At 44.2% G+C, this 27,319-nt stretch overlaps 1 protein-coding gene across 6 annotated transcripts in view; it reads right to left on the bottom strand.

Annotated features, from left to right (window-relative positions):
• Window positions 1-27,319, bottom strand: part of ACC (acetyl-CoA carboxylase) — a 36,829-nt gene that overhangs the window by 9,265 nt on the left and 245 nt on the right. Inside the window, exons 1-4 of one of the 6 annotated variants that reach the window (XM_076521612.1) lie at window positions 19,106-19,641; window positions 17,909-18,119; window positions 13,988-14,222; window positions 1,153-1,276 (exon numbers count right to left, since the gene is read on the bottom strand). In XM_076521612.1, coding sequence (XP_076377727.1) covers window positions 1,153-1,276; window positions 13,988-14,145 — 282 coding nt within the window. In that variant the 5' untranslated portion in view covers window positions 14,146-14,222; window positions 17,909-18,119; window positions 19,106-19,641. Of the gene's footprint in view, window positions 1-1,152; window positions 1,277-3,240; window positions 3,951-13,987; window positions 14,223-17,908; window positions 18,120-19,105; window positions 19,643-27,319 lie in introns of those variants that run through there. The other 5 variants (XM_033469119.2, XM_033469116.2, XM_033469114.2 and 2 more) reach the window with 5 other exon arrangements.

The raw sequence follows: 27,319 nt of genomic DNA, 5'->3' as shown, positions 1-27,319 counted from the left end.
GTCTAATAGAACAGTATCTTCGTATCGATTTCAATAATTCATTGAAATTTCAATTTCGCTGTTTGGACGACGAAACGTCAAGGTCAACATCTCGGATTCGTAATCGCACACACTTTGTTAGAAAGGAAATCTATCGTTTCGAGGGTCCGCGTTACGTCGCGCGATGTCGAAACAGGTACTGTGGATCTAGCACCGAAGGTCATTCAAGGTCAGTTATAAGGCCTTGGCCGGTTAACGTTCGTTGCGAAACGGTACGGCGAGTGAGTGCCGCGTAATATCCTCGAGCCGCGCATCTGCGGCGTTGAATGACCTGCTTCGGAGGGTTTATCTCGTCTCGAATAATCGTGATTCTACAATTTCAATTGCCGGATCGTCTGAGCGAACGACGCCACGTTTTATTTCACCCTCGAGAACTATACTTTTTCATCGCGTTCTTTTTTGAGCGTATTTTTAAAAAAACATGTCCGCACGAGAACATTGATTCAGGAGAAAAGCTGAAAGTACGCTTCGAATGTACCATCATTTTGTTGAACGAACGAGCTATTTTATTCCTTTTATTCTCGAATTTTACCTTTCGAACGCGCCATCTTACTAATCTGTTTCGGATTGATAAAGTATCAGCCGGAAGGAGACATTTAAAAAAAGAATCCACAAGAGTCCACAGTAATGTCTCCCTTACTGACGCTCGGATTGCCCACTAAAATGGACAATTTCGGAAGAGGAGACACGATTATTAGAGTCTTCTAGCTCGTTTTTTATAGTTGTTGACAATTCGTAACTATAAAAACAAAGCGCGAGGCTCGAATAATCGCACCTCCTCTTCCCAAATTGCCCATTTTCGTGCGCAATCTGGGCGTCAATTAGAGAGACATTACTGTACGTTGTACCTCGAATATTACCAAAAGTGTGTACGACAAAAGAATAATGCAAAATAGCCTCTTCATTTCTAGCGAAAGAAATACCGAAGAATACAACCCTACGGCGACTCGTCAACCCTTTTAGACTCGTCATCTACAACTTAGGTAAACCAGATGCGCGACGAGTCTCGGTCATGAAATGTACCCAAAGGGTTAACAAATGAAAAGAGAATGAAGCTACTTGAAGGAGCCAGATCAAAAGGGCCGGCCGCGGATAATAACAGTGCTCGCTCACCTTATTGATGACTTTGGTACCGCCGAAACGGTGAACGAATTCCTCGGGTGTGGCAATAGTGAAGTCCTTCTCATGCAGCCTACTCTGGGTCTGGATCATCACCGTGCCCTGCGACATGCTGGGCCTACGAAATCAAACGAACGCGGCTTATTCATCGCTGTGCGCCTCGTATATTTGCTAGCAATGTAAATAATAAATTGACACGTCGTCCTGAACCGCTCGTCGAATTCAAGGAACATCCTCCGTACACATTCGGCGGTATCGTCACCGAATCGTCATGGTCCAAAGTTCCGTCAACTCGTTAAACCCCGCTCTGTATTCTTACCTGACCAATAACACGTCGCAGTTCACAGATCCGTTCAAATTACAATGGGACTGCGTTCTTACCTCGGCCATACGATTTTACTAGAGGCAAATATCGTCGTAATTCTTCTAAAAGCTTTTCCACCTCGTCAAACATCATAACGAGGCGTATTTGTTTCTGTTACGACAGGTGGTTTGTTATCCTTCGTTCACTTCGTGCTCGAAATCGAAGGCATCGTTGCACAGCGTTCGATTCATTTGAGCGTTGTTTAAATTGATTTCACGAGGGTTCGTTGTATTATTATGGAATTATTAATACGACGAATGGAAGAAATAGTAGATATTAACAAAAAAAATAATACAAAGTAGAAAGTACAAAAATAGAAAGTACACAGAAATAAAATAGAGAAATACGAAAATAAAATAACAAATAGAGAAATAAATTAAAAATGCGAAAATAAAATAGAAAATACAGAAATAAATTAAAAATGCGAAAATAAAACAGAAAATACAGAAATAAAATAAAAATACGAAAATACAGAAATAAAATAAAAATACGAAAATACAGAAATAAAATAAAAATACAAAATTAAAAGATCATAAAAAGATAAAATTAATGTTTTCGTTGACACAATACAAATTTTAATCTCGATGCTCCGTGAGATCGTAGAAGAAGAAAAAGAAGAAGGAAGACGGACTCTAGGTGCGCGCGCGCGCGCTCGTCTGGAGGGGAAATGGGAGCAACCGTTTCCCTCGATTTTTCAAGGTAATTTCTGTCATCCATTAGTGGGCTACACGTGAATGACAGCGGAGAAAGTTCTACGAACCGTTAATTTAAGCTGCTCACGCAACGCCATTCCTAACAACACCCGTGACGCTTTCTGAGCCCTCTACGTCCGCCTCGAATGTTTACGCGTCATTATTCCACGGATTCTTTTTTCGAAGCCGGTGCACTTTGTACGCGACGCGACGGTGTATTGTTCATCGATCGTCTCGTTTCGACAAGTTCCCCTGCCCAACACAACAACGGACAAACGATCGACTTTCAATTGTAAATCGCGCTTCTTCGCGAAATGCACCCGGTAATTCATCGAAGCGAGAACGTTTACCATGAAAATTACGACGAGAACTCTTTCACGAAGAGCATTCCTTTTTTTATGCCGTTTCTTGCTTCATCTAATACGCGTCCGCTTGCGTCAAACTGTTTCCAAGTATTCAATGTTTTCCCATTTCGTCTCGGATGTTAACACGGTTTTACTTAAGTTAATAATCGCCACGAATTATTGTTCTATTCACATTTTTCAGATCAGTCGAGACGCAATTTTTGCTTCCGGTTCGTAATTAAAAAGGGGCGGCTGCAATCGTGCACACCACAGCAAGTCACGTATCGTATTTTTAATTTTTTTAAAGGCACACACACACAGACGCATACAAAATAGTCATTAATCGCTAGTATATATGTGAACCAGAATATATGTAAAAAAGCGTCAAGGTTTCGTTGGCGAGAAATCCGAAAAGAAATATCGTTCCACACCCCCTTAAATAGACGCTATTTCTCGTAGGAAATTATTATATTATTTTACATGTCTCACAAGCGACATTTTAGGGTAAAATTTCAGATTCATTATCGGATAATAAATTAGCATAACTGATGTCCGATATATTGGTCGGACATGATAATAATAATAAAACAAACGTTCAAATATTATCTACCGAAGAAGAAGAAGAAGAGACAAATTGTTTTAGTAAGCCAACCTCCGCCGAGAGAATAGAAAAATATATTACGTTAATCCAGTGGTCGAGTGTTGTTTCTCACTACTCGACTGCATTGTCTCCATCGGGGACAGCTGTTCCTTGGTGGCCGTTTCCGCGTGCATTTTCGATGCACCGACGCCAGCCATCAGATTGTCCGAGGACTTCCAAATCGGATCTTTCTCTGTGCTATGAGCCAACACGAATCTTTTCATGCGTTTCATTCCGCAGCTCCCTTCCGCGCCGTCTCCGGAACCAAAGATGTCAAGGATCCCCTAGATCAGCGACGATCTTCTCTCTCTCTCCCTCTCTTCAGAAGAAAAATTGAGCACCGCGGACAGTAAAATTTGCAATAAGCTACGAAGCTTATTATCCCCAAATTATTTATTAGCCGTTTCGTTTCGCGTTCACAGGACGACACTGCGTTCAATTTCGCGCGATAAACGCGACGATGCGGCTTGCTCGCCGCTGCTCCCAAGATCGATCATCCTCCGACACGCCGATCCAGATCCAGCAATCACCGTTCGCCCCGGGAAAACCGAATTCCTTCGTTTTTTTTTCTCTATCGAGAGCACGCGCGCGGCACCGGCTTTCTCAAGGAACACGCTCGCTGCTCGGCCTCGGACTTTCCATGCACGAATGTCTTATTTCCCTGCGACGCGCGCCGAGTTTCCTGTTCCGTCGTGCGCGTAGAAGGAAGTCCAAGGATCACCTTTTTCTCGTCCTTTCGCTCAATTATCTACGCACAGCCGAGAGCTCCCGTATAGTAGCTCGAGCGAGGGGAAAAAAAGAATGTTCGACGCTGACACCGACACGGTCAAATCCACCGGTTCTTTGGATTAGAATTTCGCAATTTTTTGGAGACCATCTCGTGGCAGACATGCTCGAAGATGTTACGTTGTCGCAGATGATTTTGCGATGAATGTAAGGCGAAATTAATTCGAAGTTATCGCACTTTTTCGCGGCGATGCACCGGTGGTGCTCGATTTAGCGTTTAGGAGACGGTTTTTAGTATAGTCGACAGTACTTACCGCAGTCGACAGTGTTTATTATAGTTGTCAGTGTTTATTATATTATTATATTGTCAGTGTCAGAGTTTATTATAGTCGACAATATTTATTATAGTCAACAATATTTATTATAGTCAACAGTGTTTATTGTAGTCAATACTGTTTAGTCCACAGTGTTTAAGCAACAGTGTTTAGTTCACAGTGTTTAATTGACACTGTTTAGTCCACAGTATTTGGTCCACAGTATTTAGTCCACACTGTTTAGACGACACTGTTTAGTCCACAGTCTTTAATCGACAGTGTTTAGTCCACAGTGTTTAATCGACAATGTATAATTGACACTGTTTAGTCCACAATATTTGGTCCACAGTGTTTAGTCCACACTATTCAGTCGACACTGTTTAGTCCACAGTGTTCAGTCGACACTCTTTAATCAAAACTGTTTAGTCCACAGTCTTCAATCGACAGCGTTTAGTCCACAGTGTTTAATCCACAATGTATAATTGACACTGTTTAGTCCACAGTATTTGGTCCACACTGTTCAGTCGACACTGTTTAGTCCACAGTGTTCAGTCGACACTCTTTAATCAAAACTGTTTAGTCCACAGTCTTCAATCGACAGCGTTTAGTCCACAGTGTTTAATCCACAATGTATAATTGACACTGTTTAGTCCACAGTATTTGGTCCACACTGTTCAGTCGACACTGTTTAGTCCACAGTGTTCAGTCGACACTCTTTAATCGAAACTGTTTAGTCAACAGTCTTCAATCGACATTGTTTAGTCTCACATCGTTTAATCGCTCTTACAAGCCGGCACACACGAAGACCATCCGGTCCCGGGTTTCTCTCGGTGCAAATTTTCGTACACACTAAACACCAGAGCACACTAAGCATTCCGTCGCAGCCCGTGTTCTTCGCAGGACACTTAAAACGCGAATTCCTCGCGCGTTTCGCTATGTTTCTTGCGCACAGATTCGGTGGAACGCGGTCGGCTTGCGTCAACCCGCGCCGTTCATCCTGAACAGCATCGTCATGTCCCCCGAGCGAGCGAACTTCCGGGAACCTAGAAGTACTTTTTCCTGTAGGTACACTCGTCGCATACCGAGCCGCGTTCGCCTCGGAACGCGTTCGACGCACAACTCTTTGCCTCGATAATTAATTTTTGGAGAATTAATTAGCGCCGATTGCGAGATAGAAATCGTCCAAGTTGAACAGAGGAATATGCGAGTCGAACAGGTCTTTTCTCCGCGGATAATTCGAACAATTTGTACCTAACGTTCAAAATATTCTCAAATTCTTCTCGCGCGATTAGAATTTCGTTTTCTGTCGGGACATTTTTGCGAAGAACGCGTCGAACCCGAGGTCCACCGATAATAATCGCGTCGATAAGCTGACAATAATAATCGCGTCGATGCGAGAGATGTGTCAATTGTGCAGGCGCACCGCAACAGCTATAGTAATCTTGTGGTTAATTATTATAAATAGACCGCGGAGTTTATGCAATGCAGTTCCGAACTGCACGAAAAATCCTGCTATCAAGGAACAAAATTGAAAGCATCGCACAGCAATTAAATATAACACTTAATACTCTTCACATAGCAATTAACGCAGACAATTTTGATTCGCGATCTACCGATCACGAGCGATTCGTAAGTATCGCAGAGGATCTTCGACGCGCAGCTCCGAGAAATAAAACGATCTCCAAACAATTGTCGATCACAGAAAATCATCGTGGCTGCTCGAACCTGAACGATCGAGCGTTCTCAAGCCGAATATCCACCGATCGCGTTTATTTTTTCGAAGGATAGAACCGCCGCGCGATCTAGAAACTCGACGAACTCGACGACTTTTTAACAGAGTTTCTCCTCGTTCGACGGAGATCCGACCTCGTCGTTCAGCTATCGCGTTCCATTCTTCGGAAATTTATGCAGAAGAACGAATCAGCCATGAACGTTCCGCGGCCCGCGAGAGCGAACTGTGTCGAATCGAAGGAACCGGAACACCCGTTCGTTTGGTGGAAACCTTTCAGCCGACGACTACGAACCCGTCGACGTAACTGTTCGTCCCGAATCCGATTGGTAAGACGTCGGATCGCCGAAGAGGACCAACGAAATCACATGGTGTTCACGGGGAAACGGATCTCTGGTCCGTGCGCGCGCGCGCGCGCTCGTCTAGCATTCTTAGGAGGCCCGCGGCCACTGGCGCAACCTGCAAGGTGGACGATTCATTCGAACCGATCTTTTCCCCTACCTTGTAACTCGTTACACGAGGAAGTAACGTGCCACCGGCGGCCAAAGTGAACGGACATTCGAAATCTTCTTCGTGCGCGATCTCGGCCGCCGCGACGTTTCCTTTTTTTTTACTCCCCCCCATTTTCTCTTCGTCTTTCGATTTCGATCGGCGGAGATCGATCGAGGCGATCGCGAATCGCCCCTGACCTCGCGTGTAAACATCATCGTTTCGATACGCGAAAAAGCATAATCGCGCATGATCTCGCCCATTTCCGCAGAGACCGTTCGATCTTTTCGTCGGATCGAATTCAATTTTATTCGCAGGTTTCGCGAGAAAGCATAATCGCAACGGAATCGCCGGATTCCCCTCCGGCCATCGATTAGCATAAGCGTGTCATTGGTATAGTAGATCAGGGAACCGGTTGAAATCCTCGAGAAAACGAAACGTCTATGCGCGGACTTCGCGCCGCGATGCTCGCTCATCTCGCCGAGACTGTTCGATCTTTCCATCGGATCGAATTCAATTTTATTCTCAGGCTTCGTTCGTTCGACGATCTTTATTTTATTATATTTATGTATTTATTATTCGATTTCCTTCGAGTCGATTCGATTTCCGCGTTCGCCGAATTTTCTTCGCGTCGATTCCTTTTCACGACCGCTTTCCGTGACCGTTCAATTTGATTTACATTCGTTTAACTTTTAATCACGCGCGTTTCATTTTGCATCACGTTCGTTCAAATACGCTTAGGGTTCCCATTGTGCATCCCATCGCGATCGCGTGCACAATTTTATTCACGATGATTTAAGTTTAATTACGCTCGCGGACCGGTCAATTCGATTTCGGTCGGTTTTTGAGTTTTTTTCTTTCTTCTTTTTTGGTTACGTTCGCTTAGCTTTAATCGGGCCGGTTTCGTTTGAATTTTACGCTCGTTGAATTATAGACAGGACGATCCCGTTTTGTAATCGCGTGTTCGCCGAATCTCGCCTAATCGCGACGGATCCGTCGAAACGTTGTGCCACCCGCGACCTTATTCGAAACGCGTCGATTATGATGCCAGTGTCGCAATCGACGGCGCAGCTATATATAAAACAATCGCGAGCCTCGTTGAAAATATCACGGTTTGTTTGCATTGTACAAAACAGCTTATGTTTACGTAATAACATGCATACGTTGCGATAAAAAGGTTCGTAATTCATTTATCTGCCGCGATATAAACACAAAAAAAAAGAACGATACGTTTCGCGAAACTCCTTTAAACTTTCGACGAGCCGAACTGTCTCTGTTTCAAAATGTCGTCGAGTTATAAGAATGGTGAATAAAGTATATGTCATTTCGGGAACTCGCGGTGACGAACGAAATGAACGAAATTCTTAACGGAACTTTTAACAGTTAGAATTTCATTACCACAGAATACACTGTCGCCAACGCGCGAACAGAAGCGAGCGCATTCACCGTTTGTATAGAAATCCCTATTTTTCGAAGAAATAAACGCTTCGATAGTTTTTATGGCAATTCCTTTGTTTCCAGAGTTATTGAATATTAACAGATGAAAGATATTAACATAATCAATCGTCGACGAATTTGAGAAGCGGGGGAGATCTTTGCATTCTTAGATTCTTAGATATCAGGTACCAAAATAATATTAATTTCAAAAGATTTTTTTATCAGCGTATAAATATTCTTATTTGATTATCTTATTTCTAGGAGAAATGTCTCGAAGTGTACGTTGAAGAAATAATAATGATCATAATAAAAATGATCATTATTGCTTTAATAGTGATATATTAATATCATAATAACTTGAAATGCTTGGCACGTGAAAATACTTTTATCCAACAATTTTATTCATCAATTTCTTCAAGATATGCTTCAAGGTATTTTTCTCCAACAAACAAGACAATATTTAAACGGCGCAAAAATATCATTTTGCATGTAATCTTGTTGAAAATTTTCGTCACTATTCCGTCCAAAATTCTTCGACCCGACCGCGCCGTGCGTACATAGAAAATCATTAGATTACATAAATTTGTTCACCGTGACATTCGTTGGATCACGCGACGCGTGTCCCCTCCGATTTTTTACCAATTCTACGTCCCCGAAGAAGCGTCGCGAAACTGTTGTATAATGCACACGTAATTCCCGCGCAACATTCCGCGGCAATTCGGCTTGTCATCTACACTAATGTCTCCCTAATCGACGCAAAAATGGACAATTTGAGAAGAGAAAATACGATTATTCGAGCCTTCTGGCTCGTTTTTTTATAGTTGTTGGCACTTCGTAACTATAAAAATGAACCGTGAGGATCGAATAATCGTCTCTCTTCTCCCTAAATTGTCCATTTTTGTGGACAATCCGAGCGTCAATTAGGGAGACATTACTCGGAATCTTCGCTCGATCGCGACGAAACCGACCACGTGTGGAACGTCTTCAACAGACACTTGAGTTGTCTCTTAATCGAAATTCCGCGGACGACCCCCTCCCTCCCCCCGGCTGTCTCTTCTTCACTCACCTGTAACTTCCGAAAATGTTGTACATTCGTTCGTCACCAAGTAGGACACGCGTCGCCGCGCGACGCGATCCAATTTAAATTCATCATAGAAAATCACTTGCTTCTGATGCCTCGGACGCCGCGCGACCGAAAGCGCATTGTCCCCGCTTTCTCTCTCGCATATTCACCGGGTTTTACGTTCGATACGATCGCCGGGAGAGCTTTTGTTCCTGTCGTTCTCGGCGCACTTCGACGTTTCGGACACCCCGGCGACCGATGATAATAAATGCGAGGTGCGATCAGTCGCTGGTTTTCCACACGAAATCGATCGGATTCACCTTTCCGCGGACCAAATGAACTCTTCGGCACGTTTCGATCGTCCTTTCGCTAGTTAAATTCGTAGATTTCGCGGATTTTCATTCACTTGTTCGCGATAAAATTTAGATTGAATTTTAAAATCGAGTGACACTGTGAACAATTTTTGAATTACAATATTATTCGTTGGTGTTGCAGTATTATTTATTGGTATTATAGTATATTACTATAATAATAAATAGCACTATTATTATATTACTGATAAATAGCACTATTTATTAGTGTTACAGTGCTATCAATCTGATTTTCAGAAAGTTAAAACGTGATCTGCAGAATGATTGATTTTCAATGTAAAAAGGTGAACGCGATTAATTCGATGATCAAGAAGGTGAATACGATCTACGAAAGGATCGATTCGGTGTGCAAAACCTGTACGAGAAATTGTCGATGCTCGAAGGAAACCCGTCCATCCGCAGGCAACAATCTGACGGTACAACAACGCATTTGCTATGCTTCAACTACATCGAGAACGTGTCTAATCAAATCTTAAGTTCAATTCAAGGCAACCTAATTCGTTTCCTATCTTATCTAACGTAAAACCGCGCTCGTTTCAACGAAGCACATAATCATAATGTGCCGTGTAAAATATTAAGTTGACAATCGATTAAAATTTCTTGATTCGATTCGAACGATCGATGAAATTAATCGTCGATCGAAAGAGGCGGTTAATGATTGTTGACTTTTTCTTTTTTTTTAACGACACTGGAAGAATATCTTCAGGCGTTAACAATTGTCTTCATTGCGATTGTTAATTTATTATATTTCTGTATCGCGATTATTTCTTATTAATTCCGATTAATTTCGATTAATTTCGATTAATTTCGATTAAAGGTAGTAATCTATTTTTTAACCGTCGATTAATTAATTTTGCAACAAATTTGTTGCAAAATACTATAATATTATTATTATTATATATATTATATATATTATATTATATATTATATTATATTATATTATATTATATTATATTATATTATATTATATTATATTATATTATATTATATTATTATTAGATACGATAATATTCGAAATGTTGTAATTATATAATTTCGCAGAGACGTTTCAAAAATAGCTAGACCACACGACTCTGCCAAGAAAAGATCGATCTTATCAAAGATAAGAAGGCAATTTCATCCTCGATGTGTGTAAGGCGTTTCTGTGTAACGTTTCGCACCGATTAAAACGTAACGAGAAAATTCAATTGCGGGAAAACGATCGCGTCGAATGAAACGATTCGAAGCCACGGGCTTGCGAAACGCAAAAGTAAACTGATATTAAAGAATTCTTCGAACAGCGTGAACGAGGCGCGCGTTTGTTGACCCAGGCAGATGGAAAAATGTGCTTACTCGAGAGTTTCTAGCGCGACATTGTTAAACGTCGTTGAATTGTACCAATCCGCCGGTGCGGCAAGTAAATGTTCAGGCGTTGCTTTTGGAAATCCAAAGACGTCACATGGAACATTACATCTCGAAGTTGTTTGAACAACCTACGAGATAGCCGAAACGAGGACATGGTGGAAAAGCGAAACTCTCTTTATCAGCTCTCCACGTTCACCGATTACCTAATTAACGAATTCGCGAATTTTTCTGAAAAATAAAAATAATCTGCAAGAAGCAGAAACTAAATAGAAAAATCTTTCTTCTTTTAATACGTCGACAATTTGAAATTCTTTTAAACTTAATCAATTAAAAATAGTCCATCCACAATCTAAGTTTCTTTTAATTTTAATAAATTAGAAATAATACGATTTGAGATGACGCGATTTAAAATTCTTTGAATCTTAGTAAATTAAAAATAGTGTATTAACAGTATTAAATTCTTTGAATCTTTCTACGATCCTAATCCGGTCAACCATAAACACCGATTTCCCAGAGAAATACCTTGTCAGTTCGCGAGGAAGTCGAGATCTCCGCTCGGATGATAACCCAAGTGGGGATAACCCCTTCTCTTTCGAGCAGTGTATGCACCATCAGAGGCAACGTGCTCTAAAATTTTCATTTCGCGTCGAGCCAGCGAACTCGACGGATCTCGCGGCGCTCGGGATATTAATTCTATCTCTAATTAAAATGTCTCGTTACTTTCAGCAAAGCTTCTACGGCAGATTAAACATCCCGCGCGCAACCAATGATCCACGCGAAATCCTACCTTTTCGCTAATTTCTTGTTTACGTCCCGCGAAACTTTTCCAACGCGTTCCATTTCGACCGAATCTCCCGCCGCTTTCGCGTTTCGCTCGCCCCTTGAATGTTTTCATTAAAAATCCGATAACTCGGCAACGAAAAATCGTACGGGAACTTTTAGGCGATCGCCGTAAAGAGGAAACCGGCCGCTTTAATCTCGGTACGAGAAGGATCCTGGGAAAAAATTGATTAAAGTTCGCGCGGACGTTCGAAGTTGGCGAACTTTTTGCGATCTATATAAATGTATCTCCATCAAATTTCGTCTCGCATGCGATTAAAAATGCGTCTCAAAATAAAATCGAGATAATGGTCGAAAAGAAGAGACTTCGCTCTTCAAGATGAGCGAGCGTTCTTCTCCGTGCGATTTTTTTTAACGAAGTTACAGCGATTCGAGCATCGGCAATTTCGCGAGCGAAAATGTTTCATCCCTTAACTTTGCTCGCGCGCGTATACGGGGTTAAATCTTGTGTTGAGATCTGCTCGTTTCAAAACTGACACGGTCTCGACAACTTTTTGAACGGTTAGGCTATTTTCATCCGAAACTTCCGTCCGGAAGCACGGCGGATCGCCGCAGCGCGGTTTTTCGTTCGGAAACTCTTCGGAAGCGAATCATCATCCCCTAAATTGTCTTCGGTTGCCAGCGACTTTCATTTGGAAATCTTTCGGCCCGTTGACGGTCTCTATCCCCGGGCGAATCCCACTTCTGATTCCCATCTGAAAGTTTCCTTCCGGATGCTCCAGTTCCGCGTCTTCGAAAGTTTTCGCGACCGCGGCATCCTCGAGGCCGCGAGTTTTGACTGCTCGAAGCCATTGAAAGTGTACTTCCTCCAATGACACTAATCTACCTCAACGCTTCTTCTTTGTCTTAATGGGCCCTGCTCGTCGTGCGCGAAGCACCCGTATACGCGACGTGGCCTCTATAAGCCACAAAAGTGCTGAGAGAACAACGATGTCAGCCATGCGCTTCCGATAGCTGTTTCGAAATTGAAAGATTATCGATTTTCGTTTCCGTATTTTGTCAGCAAAAATTACACGTTCTCGGGGTCGTTTTATCGTTGAAACTTTCCGACAGGCGGAGCTGTTTCATCGTCGAAGCTTTTCGATCGTTCCGATCTAGCTTATCATTGAAAGTTTTCGACTGTCGCGGGGTCGCTGTTTCACCAATAAAAGCTTCAAATAATCCGAGCGAGCTTATCTCGAGAAATTCTGAATTTGTCCGCGCTATTTTATCGCTGAAAACGAGAGGCGCGGTCGAGGCTGTTTTAATATCATCAGCAATTGGAAATCGTCTCCGAATACAGTAATGTCTCCCTTACTGACGCTCAGATTTTGCGCACAGAAATGGACAATTTGGGAAGAGGAGATACGATTATTCGACTCGCTTTTATAATTTTTCACAATCGATAACCATAAAAAAACGAGCCACAAGGCTCGAAGGATCGTATCTCCTTCTCCAAAATTGTCCATTTTCGTGGACAATCTTGAAGCGTCGATTAGAGAGACATTACTGTAATCAGCGCCGTTGCAACATTGAAAATAATTCTACACGGTCGTGGCGATATAATCGGGAAAAAGTAAAAAAATCGTAGCGATGCCACGTTCCATTTGTGTTTCGAGAAGACGATCGCGGCCTGGGGGACACGATTTTTGGTTTTACATCACCGGAAGACGGTAACACGAATACGATGCTCCCGTCATTGACGGAGTAGCTCGTGAATATTGAACGACGTACGATGTGAACAAGTCATAAGGTGACCGCGGACTTGGTGGGAGGAGGACGACAGTTTTCACGATTACGTGTGGTTACAAAAGGCTCTCGGACACCGGCCGCGCATTCTAGACCTTGTCCAAGAACTTCAAAGTCCATTCCGTCGTTCGTTATTCACGCGTTCGAAGAACAACGTCACGTAACGCTAATAGGGAAAACGGAATCTATTGAAAAAAACGACCGCGACTGAGACCCGTTTTCCCAATCTTGAGTTCGATCGAAATCATCGTTTCAACGAAGGTCGACGCACGTCCGCGAATCGCGTCAAGCAGTTCATCGCCTTGACCGACGTAATTACCAGAGCTCGGTCCTGTTAATTGATTTCTTACGCTGATCTGTTAACTTTCCTTTTTTTATTCAACGCCAACCATTATTTTTGTCAGTATTTTAACGAGCTTCATAAACAGGGTGACTCGCGTAATTCACGCAGCCCGCGCAACTTCGAAATTACGCATCCACTCGATCAGTTCTTAAATATTAATTATTTAAAAATTATCTCGAATCTCTTGTCCCCTGGCGATCGAATAATCCGACAGACTGAAACGAAAACGTTCGAGAAAGCGGAAGGAAGGGTTGGCGTTCGACGAACCACCCTTCGCGGACGAAGTGGCGCGCGGTCGGACACGTTCCACGATCTGATCGATGGGGTCAGGGGAACGAGCGGGTACGAGCGTTGGATAAGGAGAAATAAAAAAGAAAGAAAAAGAAGAACAGAAATAAAAATCACCTGAGCCGCCTGCGGCGTTCAACCAATCCCGGATACTCATTCTGCGGCATCTGGATGGAGCTTGGATCGAACCCCTCCGACGGGAAGATATCCTCGATCTCCAATTCCTCGGACGGATCGGGCGCCCCGACCACGAAGCTTACTGGATTTTCCGACATGGTACCGGGGGACTTGACAATAACGTCCTCTCCCGATTCCTGATGGCCGAGCTCACTGTATACGCGGTCGGCGTTACCTTCAAAACAGTCGATGTGTACGTGTCAAGAACAACTGGCCCGACTTACGGCGCCCCGTGTACGCACACTTCTCGTTCACCCGGCATTTGCATAATATTTAGAAGCGAGTCCCGCCGCGCCTGTTCTCCCCTTTGGTGTTTATTCTCCTAAACGCGCGGATTCGAATGAACGCGTCTGGCCCCACTCGCGTCTTCGTTCCCGCCATTTCGGTGCCGGCTCGCGGGGACCACTCTCGCTTTCGCTATCATCGCGCCCCAGGAAAATATATATGCATGTAAATAATAAAAATTTTGAGGTGTAACAAATAATAGAAATAAGAATTTTCGTTTACACAGTAATTTCTGCCGGAAATGTTCGGAGGTCGGAAACCGGCAGATCCGAGAATACTAAGCAGCGATTCGTCGGGCCCCGCGGCTCGTTTTTACGGGAACTCGTTAACAAATTAAGCGGCGAAAATTAGCTCGAAAAATTCGCGCGATATCAAAGTCGTTTAATTGAAGCTAGTAAGTGAAAATTTGCCATAGCGAATATTGGCTCTGAGCTATATTACAATATAAATGAATTTCGTAATAGCGTCAGCACATAGTAATTCTAGAATAAGAACGACGACTCAATTATTTTATTTCTAATTTTTCGCCACGATACGAAGGCAATTTGAAGGCCAAACAGACCTGTGTAGTCTTCCGTCGAACCTTATCGTCGACGTAGCAATAAATCACATCGGTGTAGCACAGAGAAATTCGCGGCAAACCGAAATTTGGCATTTCCGGGAGAAATTACTGTATTCTAGTAAGTCGTACCGTTTCAAAGCAGTTCGAATACCTTTCGCCACCGTCGACGTCATCGTGAAAAACGACATGTAATTCTGCTCGAAAGGTTACGCCGCAGAATACGCAAAATCCGCCAGTTCCAGTCGCGAGCCATAACGCTCTTAGAGCGTTACGACGACGTCCAAGCATCCGCGCGTCGCCCATAATCTCGCGGCACGGGGTGCTTACCCCGAAACAAACGCGCGAACTTTCCCGAGAGTGGTCCCGGATTGTCGAGTCTGAACGACATCATTTGCCCGCGAAACTTCCGAACGATCCAGCCGTGGTACCCGTTCATGCCAAAAAAAAACAAGCCGCATGCATCCAAGCTCTTAACGGCCCTGCTTGGCCAAGGAGAGACGATTTTTCTTGCAAGCAACAAGGGGGAAAGGGATCGTCGTTCGCGCGGCGAAACGAACCCGGCCGACGAGCTTTTCGAATATTTGATTAGCACCGTATCGACGGAGGATGGGTCGAAGCCGGGGGGGAAGGGTGATAGCGAGCGTAATCGTGGACGTCACCCCACCATGCGAGACAGATTAATGTCCACGGGAAGAAAAAATGGCAGGGTCGCTTTCGGACGCGTTAGTCGGTCGTTAATATGGAAATAAGATGACATCAGCATAGGTTATTTGCTAGCCGGCGGGGATTGTTTCGGTACCATCGATTACGTAAAAAGCCCGCGAGGTAATAACACACGTTCGTTTCACTTTCGGGACACACCGTCGAAACTGATTTTTAGAAACACCACACACCAACGAGAAGGCGCCGCCACCATGTTTGGTTATACCACCATATGTATACTAAGTTAAATCCTACGTTAGGTCCTTATTGTTCTATTTTTTGTCTAGACTTCACCAGAGCTGGGCATCATTCGAATTGATTCGAATTAATATTTAATTTCAGTCGAAATAATAAAGGGGGTATTGTTAGATATATTATATATATATACCATATATATATATATATATGTATTATTATATTACATATAGTATTATATTATATATATTATTAATTACATATATTATTATTATATTATATATATTATTAATTACATATATTATTATTATATTATACATATTATTAATTACATATATTATTATCATATTATATATATCATTATATTAATATATATTATATTATTAAGATGATTTATTTTTGCGCATCGACGATCGAACACGGTATTAATGGTATAATTATGAAAAAACCTTTTTCCCCGGTGCAATTATGATATATGTTCTCAATAGTACAGTTATGGTACACGTTTTTGATAATACAATTACGGTACACTTTTTTTTAACAATACAATGATGATACACTTTTTCAACAGTGCAACGATAGCACATTTTGTTAACAGTGCAATTATTGACGCAAATAGAAGTAATTCTGTTGACACTGTAATTATGCTACGTTTGACAAAAGAAAAGAAGCTATACATTTTCGATAAATATATTGCACGACTCCGAATGAATATTACCCTCTCGTTTGCTCCGTTAGTATAAGTAAGACGAAAAACATGCCGCATTAACATAGGTCTTTCGTAGCGCTGCACCGCGAGAAAGTTGCAAGTAAAAAAGACGGAATACCGTGGAAACGGTAACGGATTTTACGGTCCGACCCGGCGCAGAGTAGACACGGGATTAGCGGCGTAACGCTAACAAAAATCTCTGCGTTCGTCAGTTCCGGAGACCTCGCAGGTCTCTGACGGAAAAAAAGCGTTGTTCGTGGTCACAGCTTCGTTGTAAACATCGATGCTGATTTATTCCCGCGTTCGTCGCGCCGTGTCCCGGAGAGACACCGTTACCGTTCTCCTTTGTATTTTGCATTTCTGTTACTTTTGTTTTTTCTTTGCTTTTTTACGTTCAACAAAGCTCCGCGCGACCGACGATTGTGTAATATTCTCGGCTCTAGTTAGACTCGCAAACGACACCGATAAACGCGTAATCGCATACCGAATTTCCCATGATAATGTATTCCGAGAACAATGCTTCGCGATCGCGGTCTAGTTTTATTGCCCCCTTCCCCCTTTTCTCGAACAGTTCATACGAAATATTTCTGGAATACAATTTTATTCGAACCATCGCCCGAATAAAATTGTACTCGCATCACTCCCCGAATCAAATTTGGTTCAAGCAATTAATTCAAAATATATCTCTGAGATCAAATGCGACTCGAACAATCCAGTCGACACATTACCCGAATCAAATTTTACTCGACGAATTCAATAGACACATCGTCGAAATAAAATTACATACGAAAAGTGCCCAACTCTGGTTCAGAGAGCCCGCATGTATCATCGCCGTCGTGTATCATTAACGAAAGCCGAACACAATGAGAAGATGATGAGGGTTGTTGAGTTTGAATTTAATCCAGGAGAAGGCACGATACCAATGGTCGAAAGGCTGGGAGTGAGAACGAAAGACGAGAGCAAAAGAAAACGATGAAAAGCGAGCGAGCGAGCGACGATTACGATGATGACAAAGATTAATTAACCAGTTAGCTGTGGCGCCTCCTTTCCAAAGCGCGCCCCTATATACGTATGTCTCTCTAATTGACGCCCAGATTGCGCACGAAAATGGACAATTTGGGAAGAGGAGATACGATTATTCGAGCCTCGCGGTTTATTTTCGTAGTTGTAAATTGTCCACGATTATAAAAACGAGCCGCAAGACTCGTATAAACGTATCTTCCCAAACTGTCCATTTCAGTGGACAATCCGAGCGTCGGTAAGGGAGACATAACTGTCTGTCGCGAGAATGAAGCGACGACGAGTATACTCGTCGAGGGACAGCGAACTGGTCAAGATCGATGATCCAAGCGGAAAAAAGCATCGGCGCGAAAGCGAACCCCGGCCGAGAATACCCGGTGTTACTCACCCTCTATCCTGCTATGACCGCACACCAAGGGAACAGTTCGCGAAATGTCAGACCGCCACCCTTCCTGGATCCGATCCGGGAGAACCTGTCCAAGGCGAGCGTATCGGCGCGCTAGTTCAGCGAGGGAGAAGCCGAGGAGGACGAAGAGCGAAGTAACGAGCAACGGTTGAAGGAGCGCTTCGGGAGTCAGTTTGGCGATCGTGATCGTGACCTTGAAAGAATTGTTGAACCGATCATGCGGCCGCCGGTCGGTCCGCCGGCGACCTCTGACCGAGTTTTCAGGTCGACGATATTCTGAACACTTCACCCTCGATATCGCGGATCTGGCGCGGGCCGGGCCGGCGCGGGCCATCCCGATAACGCAGAGGAGAGACGACCGATCGCTCGACGCGCACTCGGAGAGCGGCTCGTGCCGGCGATCATCGTCGACCCGAATCGAATGGAATATTACAAGGCCCGTCGAACCTTGATACCGATGTAATACGCGCCGAAAACGACCGTCGCCGGCACGATCCGTCGAGATAATGAGCCCGGCTCGGCCCGAGAAGCGAGAACAAACAGGGTCGCGGACGCTGTCGAGGGGACAGGTAGGAGCGGATTATGGTTGCAGGGTGGTCGAGCCGGTTGATACGGGGTGGCCGATAGCGTTTGTTTTCGGCGGGGCTGAGAATTTCAAACACGCCGAGAATTCTCCCGAATTTTCCTTCGGCTTGCGAACGAAAATGGACGATTTCGGAAGAGGAGATACGATTACAGCGATGTCTCCGCAATTCGCGCCTAGATTGCAAAGTGTCAAAAAATGGACAATTTGGGAATTATTCGAGCCTCGAATTACAGTTGCTGACGATCGGTAATCATAAAAACGAGACCCAAGGCTCGGTATCTTCTCTTCCCAGATTGTCCATTTTCGTGCGCAATCCGAGCGTCGATTAGGGAGACATTACCGTAGCATTTACTTGCGCGAATTTTCCCGGAATCGCGGGAGACGCACGCGGCGACGTTTTTCTTTGCGACAAAGATCGCGACGGCCGTTCGGTCGCGTCGCGCGATATTTTCTCGCGCGAAAACGGAAAGAAACCGCGTCGACGAGGCGCGGTGGGGTGACGTCCGGGGGTGTGGTGGGGTCGGATCGGCTGCGGGTGCGAACGGCAGCGGGGAGAACGGTGATCTCGAACGATTAAGAATTGAACAATGTACCGAGGAAAGTGTCCAGAAGTCCCCGAATCATACCAGATACGGTCTCGTCGCTGATTCCTCGATTGTTCGGCCTTCTGGCAGGGTTGCGTTGCCTTTAATTTCTCCCGGCCGTGGTCGGCCTTTCGTACGTTCGTTCGTTCGCGTTTCTAACCTTGGACGGGTCTGAAATCGTCGGAAGAAAAGAGAAGATTCGCCGTCGTCCGCGCGGCTCCGCGTAGAACACTATTCGCGACGATAGCGCGCGCGCGCGCGCTCTTTGCTCTCGGCTCGCGACGATTTCTCCGCAAGAAGCACTACTCGTGGACCGTGATCGGTGTGTTTTCGTGTCGGTCGTGTCGTCCGGATTTCGGTGCCGACGGTTGTTTCGGCTGGTGCACTGGTTGGTGTTCGCGTCGGTGTCGTTCGTTCGTCGGCGAGAGCGTGCTGGCCGCGCGTCTAGCCGCTGTGGTCTCGCTAGATCCTGATCATCGTCGCCGCGGCTTTATCAAGACGACCGTGTTTCACCACGAGGAGCACGAAAGGAGATACGACGAGGCACTGGCGGCGTGTATCAGGCCCGCCGGCGACGTCGCGGCCGCCGTCTACGTCCGCTGCCGAGGAGAGGAAATCGGCGGCCGGGAAACGGCCGCGGAGAGCCCGCGAACGAACGATACGGGGAAAAAGAGACCGGACGACGGGGTTCAAGGGTCGCCGGACACACGACCGAACGAGCCGTCGGCCGCGGCCGCGACGGCTCGCCTTTACGGCCGACGCTTTCGCGACGTCGAGACGAGCTGCTCGACGACGAACCGTGGCCTCTCTTCAGCGATATGTCGACCAGCCGAACGGGGACTGCCCATGGAATCGCGGCACGATCTTCTTCCACACCTTCCTCGCGAGTGCCCTTTTTACGGCGAGTTCGAATGGGTCTCCGTCGTTCTTCTGATCGCGGCTCGATTATATCGTACGTACAATTCCGCGGATCGTTATTATACCAGGCGGTCTGTGTCCGAGATAAAGATTCGTTCGTATCAGGGAATTTTTGTTTATTTTCTTTTTTTTTTGGCTGCTGTTTACTCCAGTTGAATTAGGGAGACCGTGTTCTCTTCGGTATTGTGATCGATTTATCGTAGAGAATATCGGAATTGACGATAACGGCGGCCTGTTAGAGGCGGCGAAGTTGCGAGAATTATTCGATTTACGTTCATGTTTCTATGGGGAATTTAGTTTAATCTGAAATTTCGAATGATTTATTTTTCATATTATTTTTTTGGAACACGAATCGCGATGGTTACGAATGGCAGTGTTTTATGGGCAGTGCTTCTTCGCGAAAATGTGGGAGACTTTCTGTAACTCTTCGGAAGTAGAATGACTTTCTAAAAATTTGACCAAATTATGTTTTCCTCTGAAGGCTCGTTTTTAAGAGATTTTCGTCCGGATCCGTCTAACGTTGTCGCTCACAATAATTTCAGAATACAGTAATGTCTCCCTAATTGACGCTCAGATTGTCCAGAACAATGGACAATTTTGGAAAAGGAGATACGATTGTTCGAGCCTTGTGGCTCGTTTTTTATGGCTATCGATCGTCAACAACTATAAAAACGAGCTGCAAGGTTCGGATAATCGTATCTCCTCTTCCGAAATTGTCCACTTTTCTGCACAATCTGAGCGCGAATTAGGGAGACATTACTGTAATTTCAGAATAGTATCAGAATAATTTCAGAATAATATCAGAATAATTTCAGAATAATATCACAATAATTTCACAATAATTTCACAATAATTCCGAAATAATTTCAACTAACATTTCGAACAACGTGATTTCGAACAATGTAATTTCAAATCGAAACAGCGTCGCTTCGAATAACATTCGAATCGACGCGATTTGAAACGCGCCAGCCCGGAACAATGCTGTCGCACGGTTCCAATTTATTCGATTCACCTTCGACTCGACATTAGTCTTACCTGCCGTCTATTTACTGTTTCATTTCTTGCGCAGCATCGCGCGTGACCCTAATATCCGCGAAGTCTTTCACAGAAGAAGAAGTTTATCGGCGAGGAATCGAAATCTTCGAGAATTCTCCATCCGGCTTCGCTAGCGCTTCTGCGTTTCCTATTTAAATAATTCTATGCAACCTATTCGTGGAGCTCTCTCTTTTTTCGTTATCATCGTCACGCTCGTTATCTATAGTGAGTGACCTTAACTTTTTGTACAATATATATACGTACATGTTCATCGATATCGCAATCTCTCGAGTGTTCGCTTCTCTTAAGAAATCGGCTATCAGCGAAGTCAAGTTTTATTAATATATCAGTACTATCACGAACATTCCAAAATGTCTACGACTCTCCGCGCAAATTCTCTAGGATTTTACGAGTTCCCCAAGGTTGCAAAAATCCCGTGTACACGTTCGACGCACGTTCCCCGGTGCAGATCGAGCATTCTGTTCCGTTCGACGCGTTGCTTCCTCAATGTTTAATATCGGCGATTAAAGTATTCCTTAAAAACTGCATTGAATTGCACTGTGCACCAAAGCTCGCTGCTGCTGCGTGTTTCTAAAATTGCTTTCTCGCCAGCTTTTCGCAGCCGTGTCCTTCGAAAATGCCATTTTGTCGAACTCCTCGGAGGAAGATCGCGCCGCGTCTCGGCTGTTTCGCTCTCAAAAATCGAAATCGGTTCTATCAGTCTACTCGACCGCGCGCGTTTTCCTACGTTCGATCAATTCGAATCGTCTCGCATTCGTGCGTTCCTTGTGCGTCGATGGATATTATCGCGACGAGGAAGGACGCGGTCCGCGTCGCCGGCATCGTTCATAATACAACGTACGCCGCGGTGACGTCCGAGAGCGTGCATGTGTTGTAACGACAGAACCAAGATGTAAGTATAATCGAGCATTCTACGTGTAAACGTTATGCAATCGGCGTGCCCCGGTCTCTCGTTACATCTCTCGCGGCGCGAGAGCTGCGTAAAAACGAGGAAAATAATTCGTCAATTTTTCCCCGCGTAATAACGGCCTAACACGGTTCGTCCGACAGCTTCGGCCTTTTTTTTTCTCCTGTCGTACGATCGATTCCTCGAACGAAGCTTCGTTCGAGAAACTATTACGATACAAATTCATCGAATGAAATTTTACACGCGAAGATTAATCCCGAATAAATCCTTCTTCTTATGGGCTCAGATAAAAGAGCTTAAAAAGCATCGTCTTTACCATTTTTTTATCATTCGAAACAATCGCAATCTAAAAAGCATTTTGTACATTTAATTCATAGAAAACTGAGTAGTCTAGCATCCCAAAAATATTCGAGTCCTTCGAACCAATTTGAAAAAAGTTATTCCGTTTGGAAAGGCGACTGTAGGTGCTCGCCCTGAAAAGAAGGCGCCGCAGTTAAAATATCAGGAGCCCGAAAAAAAAGCTCGGAAGCTCGCGGACCGATCCAACGGAGACGATCGATCGTCGAAGACATTTTCGCGGGAACCTGGCCGGCGTTTTCCCCGTTTTCGTCCGACGATGTTGTCGCTGGATCGTGTTGCACACGTCCGTCGACGTTTTGTTCCCCTCGACGGTCAGCTGACAGCGTAATCACTGCATGGCCGTTCCTGTCTTTATCGTGCAGGCGACACGATAAACGGTACGGGCCGGCGACGATTCAATTAAAAATTCAGGTGTTTATGTAAGCTGTCCAGCTGCATCGAACCAGCAGCCTATCATTAATCATCGGCCACCGGTGGCTACGCCGAAGTTCTCGCTGTCAGGTCAATGTCGCGTCGATGCACACGTGCGACGATCTTAACTGTTAATTGTTAGTTGTGCACAGTGTTTACGGTTGCCCCGGCGCTCCATAAATCTTCCGATAACTGCGGTTACGAAGTTTGCCGGTTTAGCCACGGTTTGTTTCGTTTTTCTATAATCGCGATCGCTGGGAAATGCTATTTGCGGCCGCGTTAAGTACAGCTTTAAAAAAAATCGAGCCAGTTAGAATCGCAGTGACGTAAGATCGTGTTTTCCTCGTTGCGAGGAACGGGGGCGTTTCGTTTTATCAATTATACGTGCATTGTTTACCGAGTCAATTCATTGTTGAGATAATTCAGAGATCTGTTAAGTCAGAGTTTAGTCAATTCATAGTAACCAAGGGGTGGAAATTAACCCCCAAATATTCGGCTATTTTTGATCTTACCGCTATGCGGTAAATTCTCCCCAATTTTCTTCAGCTTGTAAACAAAAATGTACGCTTTGGGAAGAGGAGATTCGATTATTCAAGCCTCGAGGCTCATTTTTATAGTTGTCAACAACTATAAAAAGGCTCTAAATATGCAAATCCTCTCCCCCAAATCGTCCATTTTTGTTCACAAGCTGAAGAAAAATTCGGAAGAATTTACCGTAATTCTTAAGCCGTGCGAGACAGAACAGAAAATCTTCGAACAAAAAGGTTCCTCCTTTTGTCCGCGAATCGATTTCGTTGAACCGTCAGGGTGGTGTCCGCCCTTAACGGCGGCTCGGGCCATTACCTCGTTAATATTTCATCGGACTCTTGTTTGAAAAGCTTCATCGTAAACAGTAGACGATATATCGTTCGATAAGAAGCGTGTTCCCGGTTATCTATGGAAGTCGAACGTTCCTCTGATAATTAATGTGACGAAGAGACAGCCTGTCATCCCTTTCGATCGCGGGCAACCGCGTGCTCGATTCGTGATTCTTGATCGTACGATACCGAGCCGCGAATCAACATCGTTCGGGGAACGTGCTCTGGTTATCAACAAAAACAACAGCGCGTTATATTACGTATAAAACAACAGCGTTGAACGAGATATCGCACACCCTTTAAATTTCGTCGCGTCGAGAGCTCCCCGAATCGTCGTTTCGACGCCAGGCATCATCGCGAGATCGCGTGACGACGAGATCTATTGCACGCGTCGCAGTCGATCAGAGGCTATAGAATCTGAACCGAAGATTATACAGAGATTATACGATTATGCGATGCGCCAATGTCGAGAAACGATCGCGTCGCGGTCACCTGTATCCGAACAAAAAGTTGCTGCAGTTGTTCGCCGTTGTTCCGAGAACCGAACGAAACACTATTTTATGCAACGCGAACGTTTTCTGCGTTGATCGCAAGACACAGCTGCCGTAGAAACGTTTGTTTTATTTGTTAACACAGCAATGTCTCTCTAATTGACGCTCGGACTGTCCACAAAAGTGGACATTTTGGGAAGAGGAGACACGATTATTCTTGCGGTTCATTTTTATAGGCGCGAATTGTCGACAACTATAACAACGAGTTGCAAGGCTCCAATAATCGTAGCTCCTCTTCCGAAATTATCCATTTTAGTGGACAATCCGAGCGTCAGTAAGGGAGACATTACTGTAATTGTTTTTCGAAGTTATTCGAAGCATCGATTCTAAGTTATATTATGTATATATTTATTTATAAAACAACATGGGTTTCGTCCTATTCTACTCTTCCCAAATTGTCCATTTTTCAGGGAGACATTACTGTAATTGTTTTTCGAAGTTATTCGAAGCATCGATTCTAAGTATATTATGTACATATTTATTTATAAAACAACATGGGTTTCGTTCTATTCTACTCTTCCCAAATTGTCCATTCTTCTGCACAATTTGGGCGACAATTGGGGAGACATCACTATAATTCGAACGAGTCGCGAACAATAGAACAACATTTCTCAATTCCCTAAATATTTTTACTATTCTATATTCCATTCGTATCCGTCATAGATGCATAAAAATCCGCGGTCCAGTCGCACGTATGACGTCGGATGTCTCGCGTTCGACGAGTCACGGGGACAGAAATCGCCGGGCGAGCTTCGCGCGAATTTTTCCGACGCCAATCTCCGATGCTCCAACTGCATAATCCGTCTCGGATTAGTTTTCGCTGAACGCGCGTAACTCGACGAAACTCCCCGCGTAACATATAAGTATCATTGTCATGAATCAGTCATTGGGACCTGTATCGATCGCGTCGCGTCGTCGCATGTAACGTTCGTGATTCATTGATGCTCGGGCATCGAGATACGATACCTTCCGACGAAGCGAACGAAAACGAATGGTACATTGTACATTATACGGGGAAATTTGCTATCCGTCGTTCCACGTAATCCGTGACCGAAAAGGCGATAAACGAGTGCTGCGAAGAACTCGTCCCGCGCGCGACGACGAACAACGACGCGTGACTAATGCACCCAGCTAAAGTTCAAGTTTGTTATTGGATCCAAAGAGCGGTAAACACATTTGTTACAAATCAATTACGAAATTATTTATATCTACCTTATGCAATCTCGCAGCGAGCTGATAAAACACGACCGAACAGTGCATTGATAACAGCACTTTGATTATACGTATACACCGGGTATAATAACGCTTCTCTACCGTCTTTTATAAAACTGGATGGATGCGCGATGTGTCCGCGCGCCCGAGACGACCGTTTCTCGGTGTTTATTATCGTGCGAAAAACAGATATTATTGTGCGCGCAGCATGGTTTGGCTCGATAAGATCCGTCGTCGGTGTTGTATGCACCGTGTCGAAAGAGGATCGCGTCGCGCGCGAACTGCCCGAGTATATTTGGGCGCGCTTAGGCGGTTTCGCAAACGAAGCGTATACACACACCGTTTTCTTTCTTGTATCTGTTTGCGCGGGCCAATCCCTTGGCAAAATAAATAAACACGCGGGTGCGTTTCTTTTTAGCCCGGTGCATGGAGCACCGGGCGTTCATCAAACATATTGAGATTAGAGTCTCGAGCGACGCGATTAGGCGATCAGGGGGGCTAAGGTAGATTTTTATAACAGTGCTGATTGGCGAGCCGAACAGTGACGCGAGAGCGTAGAAATCGTATGATTCGTACGCATCATCCATTGATAAGTGCAGTATCGTTTGTTGCATAACCGCGCGGTCCCGCGTATGCGATTAATAACAACGCATGTCACGCTGGCGCTGCAACGATCGAAGCGAGCAAACAAATTCTTTCGTTCGTAATAGAAACGCTGGTACGGTGCGGCTGCACCCGGGTGTTCGCCATTGGCGAACTTTCGATTCGAATACGTGATTATTATACGTATTTTTAATGTATTATATTTATTAATATATAATATCATATTATTAATATATAATATTATATTATTAATATATATAATATATTATATTTATTAATATTTATTAACATATTATATTTTTAAATACGTATTTCTCTCGTTTCGAGAAATGTGCTTTTCGCGGTCGATAATTCGCGCCGTGTACGAACATACATACATACGTACGTACGTTCTTTATCAAAGGCAACTTTGTACGAACGTTGCAAAATCGAATCGGCCGATTCTGCGGAAATTTGTGCGCTTGAAATACGTGTCGAAATATGTAAGCACCTGTATGTATGTATGTATGTACAAGGATATCGTAACACACGAGTTCACCGAAAACGTGGCTGTTGCAATTATTTATGAAGCGAAATTACGATACCGAAATTACGGTAAATATAATTGTTACATAAACGACAAGTTAAAACGACAAATATCGTTCCACGTGCAAACAGTATGTATCAAGAATCCCCTAATAAAACCGTGCGCGTACGCGTAAATGCTCGTGGTCCGTTGAAAAACATTTACTGTTAGTCACGAATGAATAATAAACTAGTTTCGATGCGCAGGAACGAGAATAAACATCGAATTTCGACGGTAGAAACGCGCGAAATTTCTTGCTCTCGTTCTCGGTAATCGAATCCACGGACATGGATATTAATGTAAAGGTACTCGGGCTTTTTCGTCGTTTACGCATCTATATACATAGACAATATGCAGCGACACAGCTTTTTGCAGCCGTGCTCGTTCGCATAAACGAAGCGACGCCTGCTAGTTTGTCCGAAGAAAAAAAAGAAAAGAAAAAATATACCGTAGAGCACATTAAGATAAATAATCATGAGTCCGCTTGATTTTTTCCGATATGTATTATAATTATTTCCGTATAGTTAGCGGTCGCGAACTCAATGGATTTTCACACGAGGTAATCAAAAAATTGACAGAGCGCTCCGATTGGACCGCTGGCGAGTCAGGCGACGTATGGCGTGTCGCGATTGGTCCATGTGAAGCGTGCGGTGTATCCAAGGAGCACGCGTTACCAACCGATGTATACCGTACGCAAAGAATCGTAATCATAACTGGAAAACACATTTCCCCGATGCTGTCTAATAACAGCCGACAATATAAAGCCCGCGCGGTCTTACAAAA

Source organism: Megalopta genalis, chromosome 5 (genome assembly GCF_051020955.1).
Source record: "Megalopta genalis isolate 19385.01 chromosome 5, iyMegGena1_principal, whole genome shotgun sequence".
Lineage (NCBI taxonomy): Eukaryota > Metazoa > Arthropoda > Insecta > Hymenoptera > Halictidae > Megalopta > Megalopta genalis.
The sequence above is the reverse complement of the archived record's forward strand: the minus strand, read 5'-3'. Positions and strand labels throughout refer to the sequence as shown.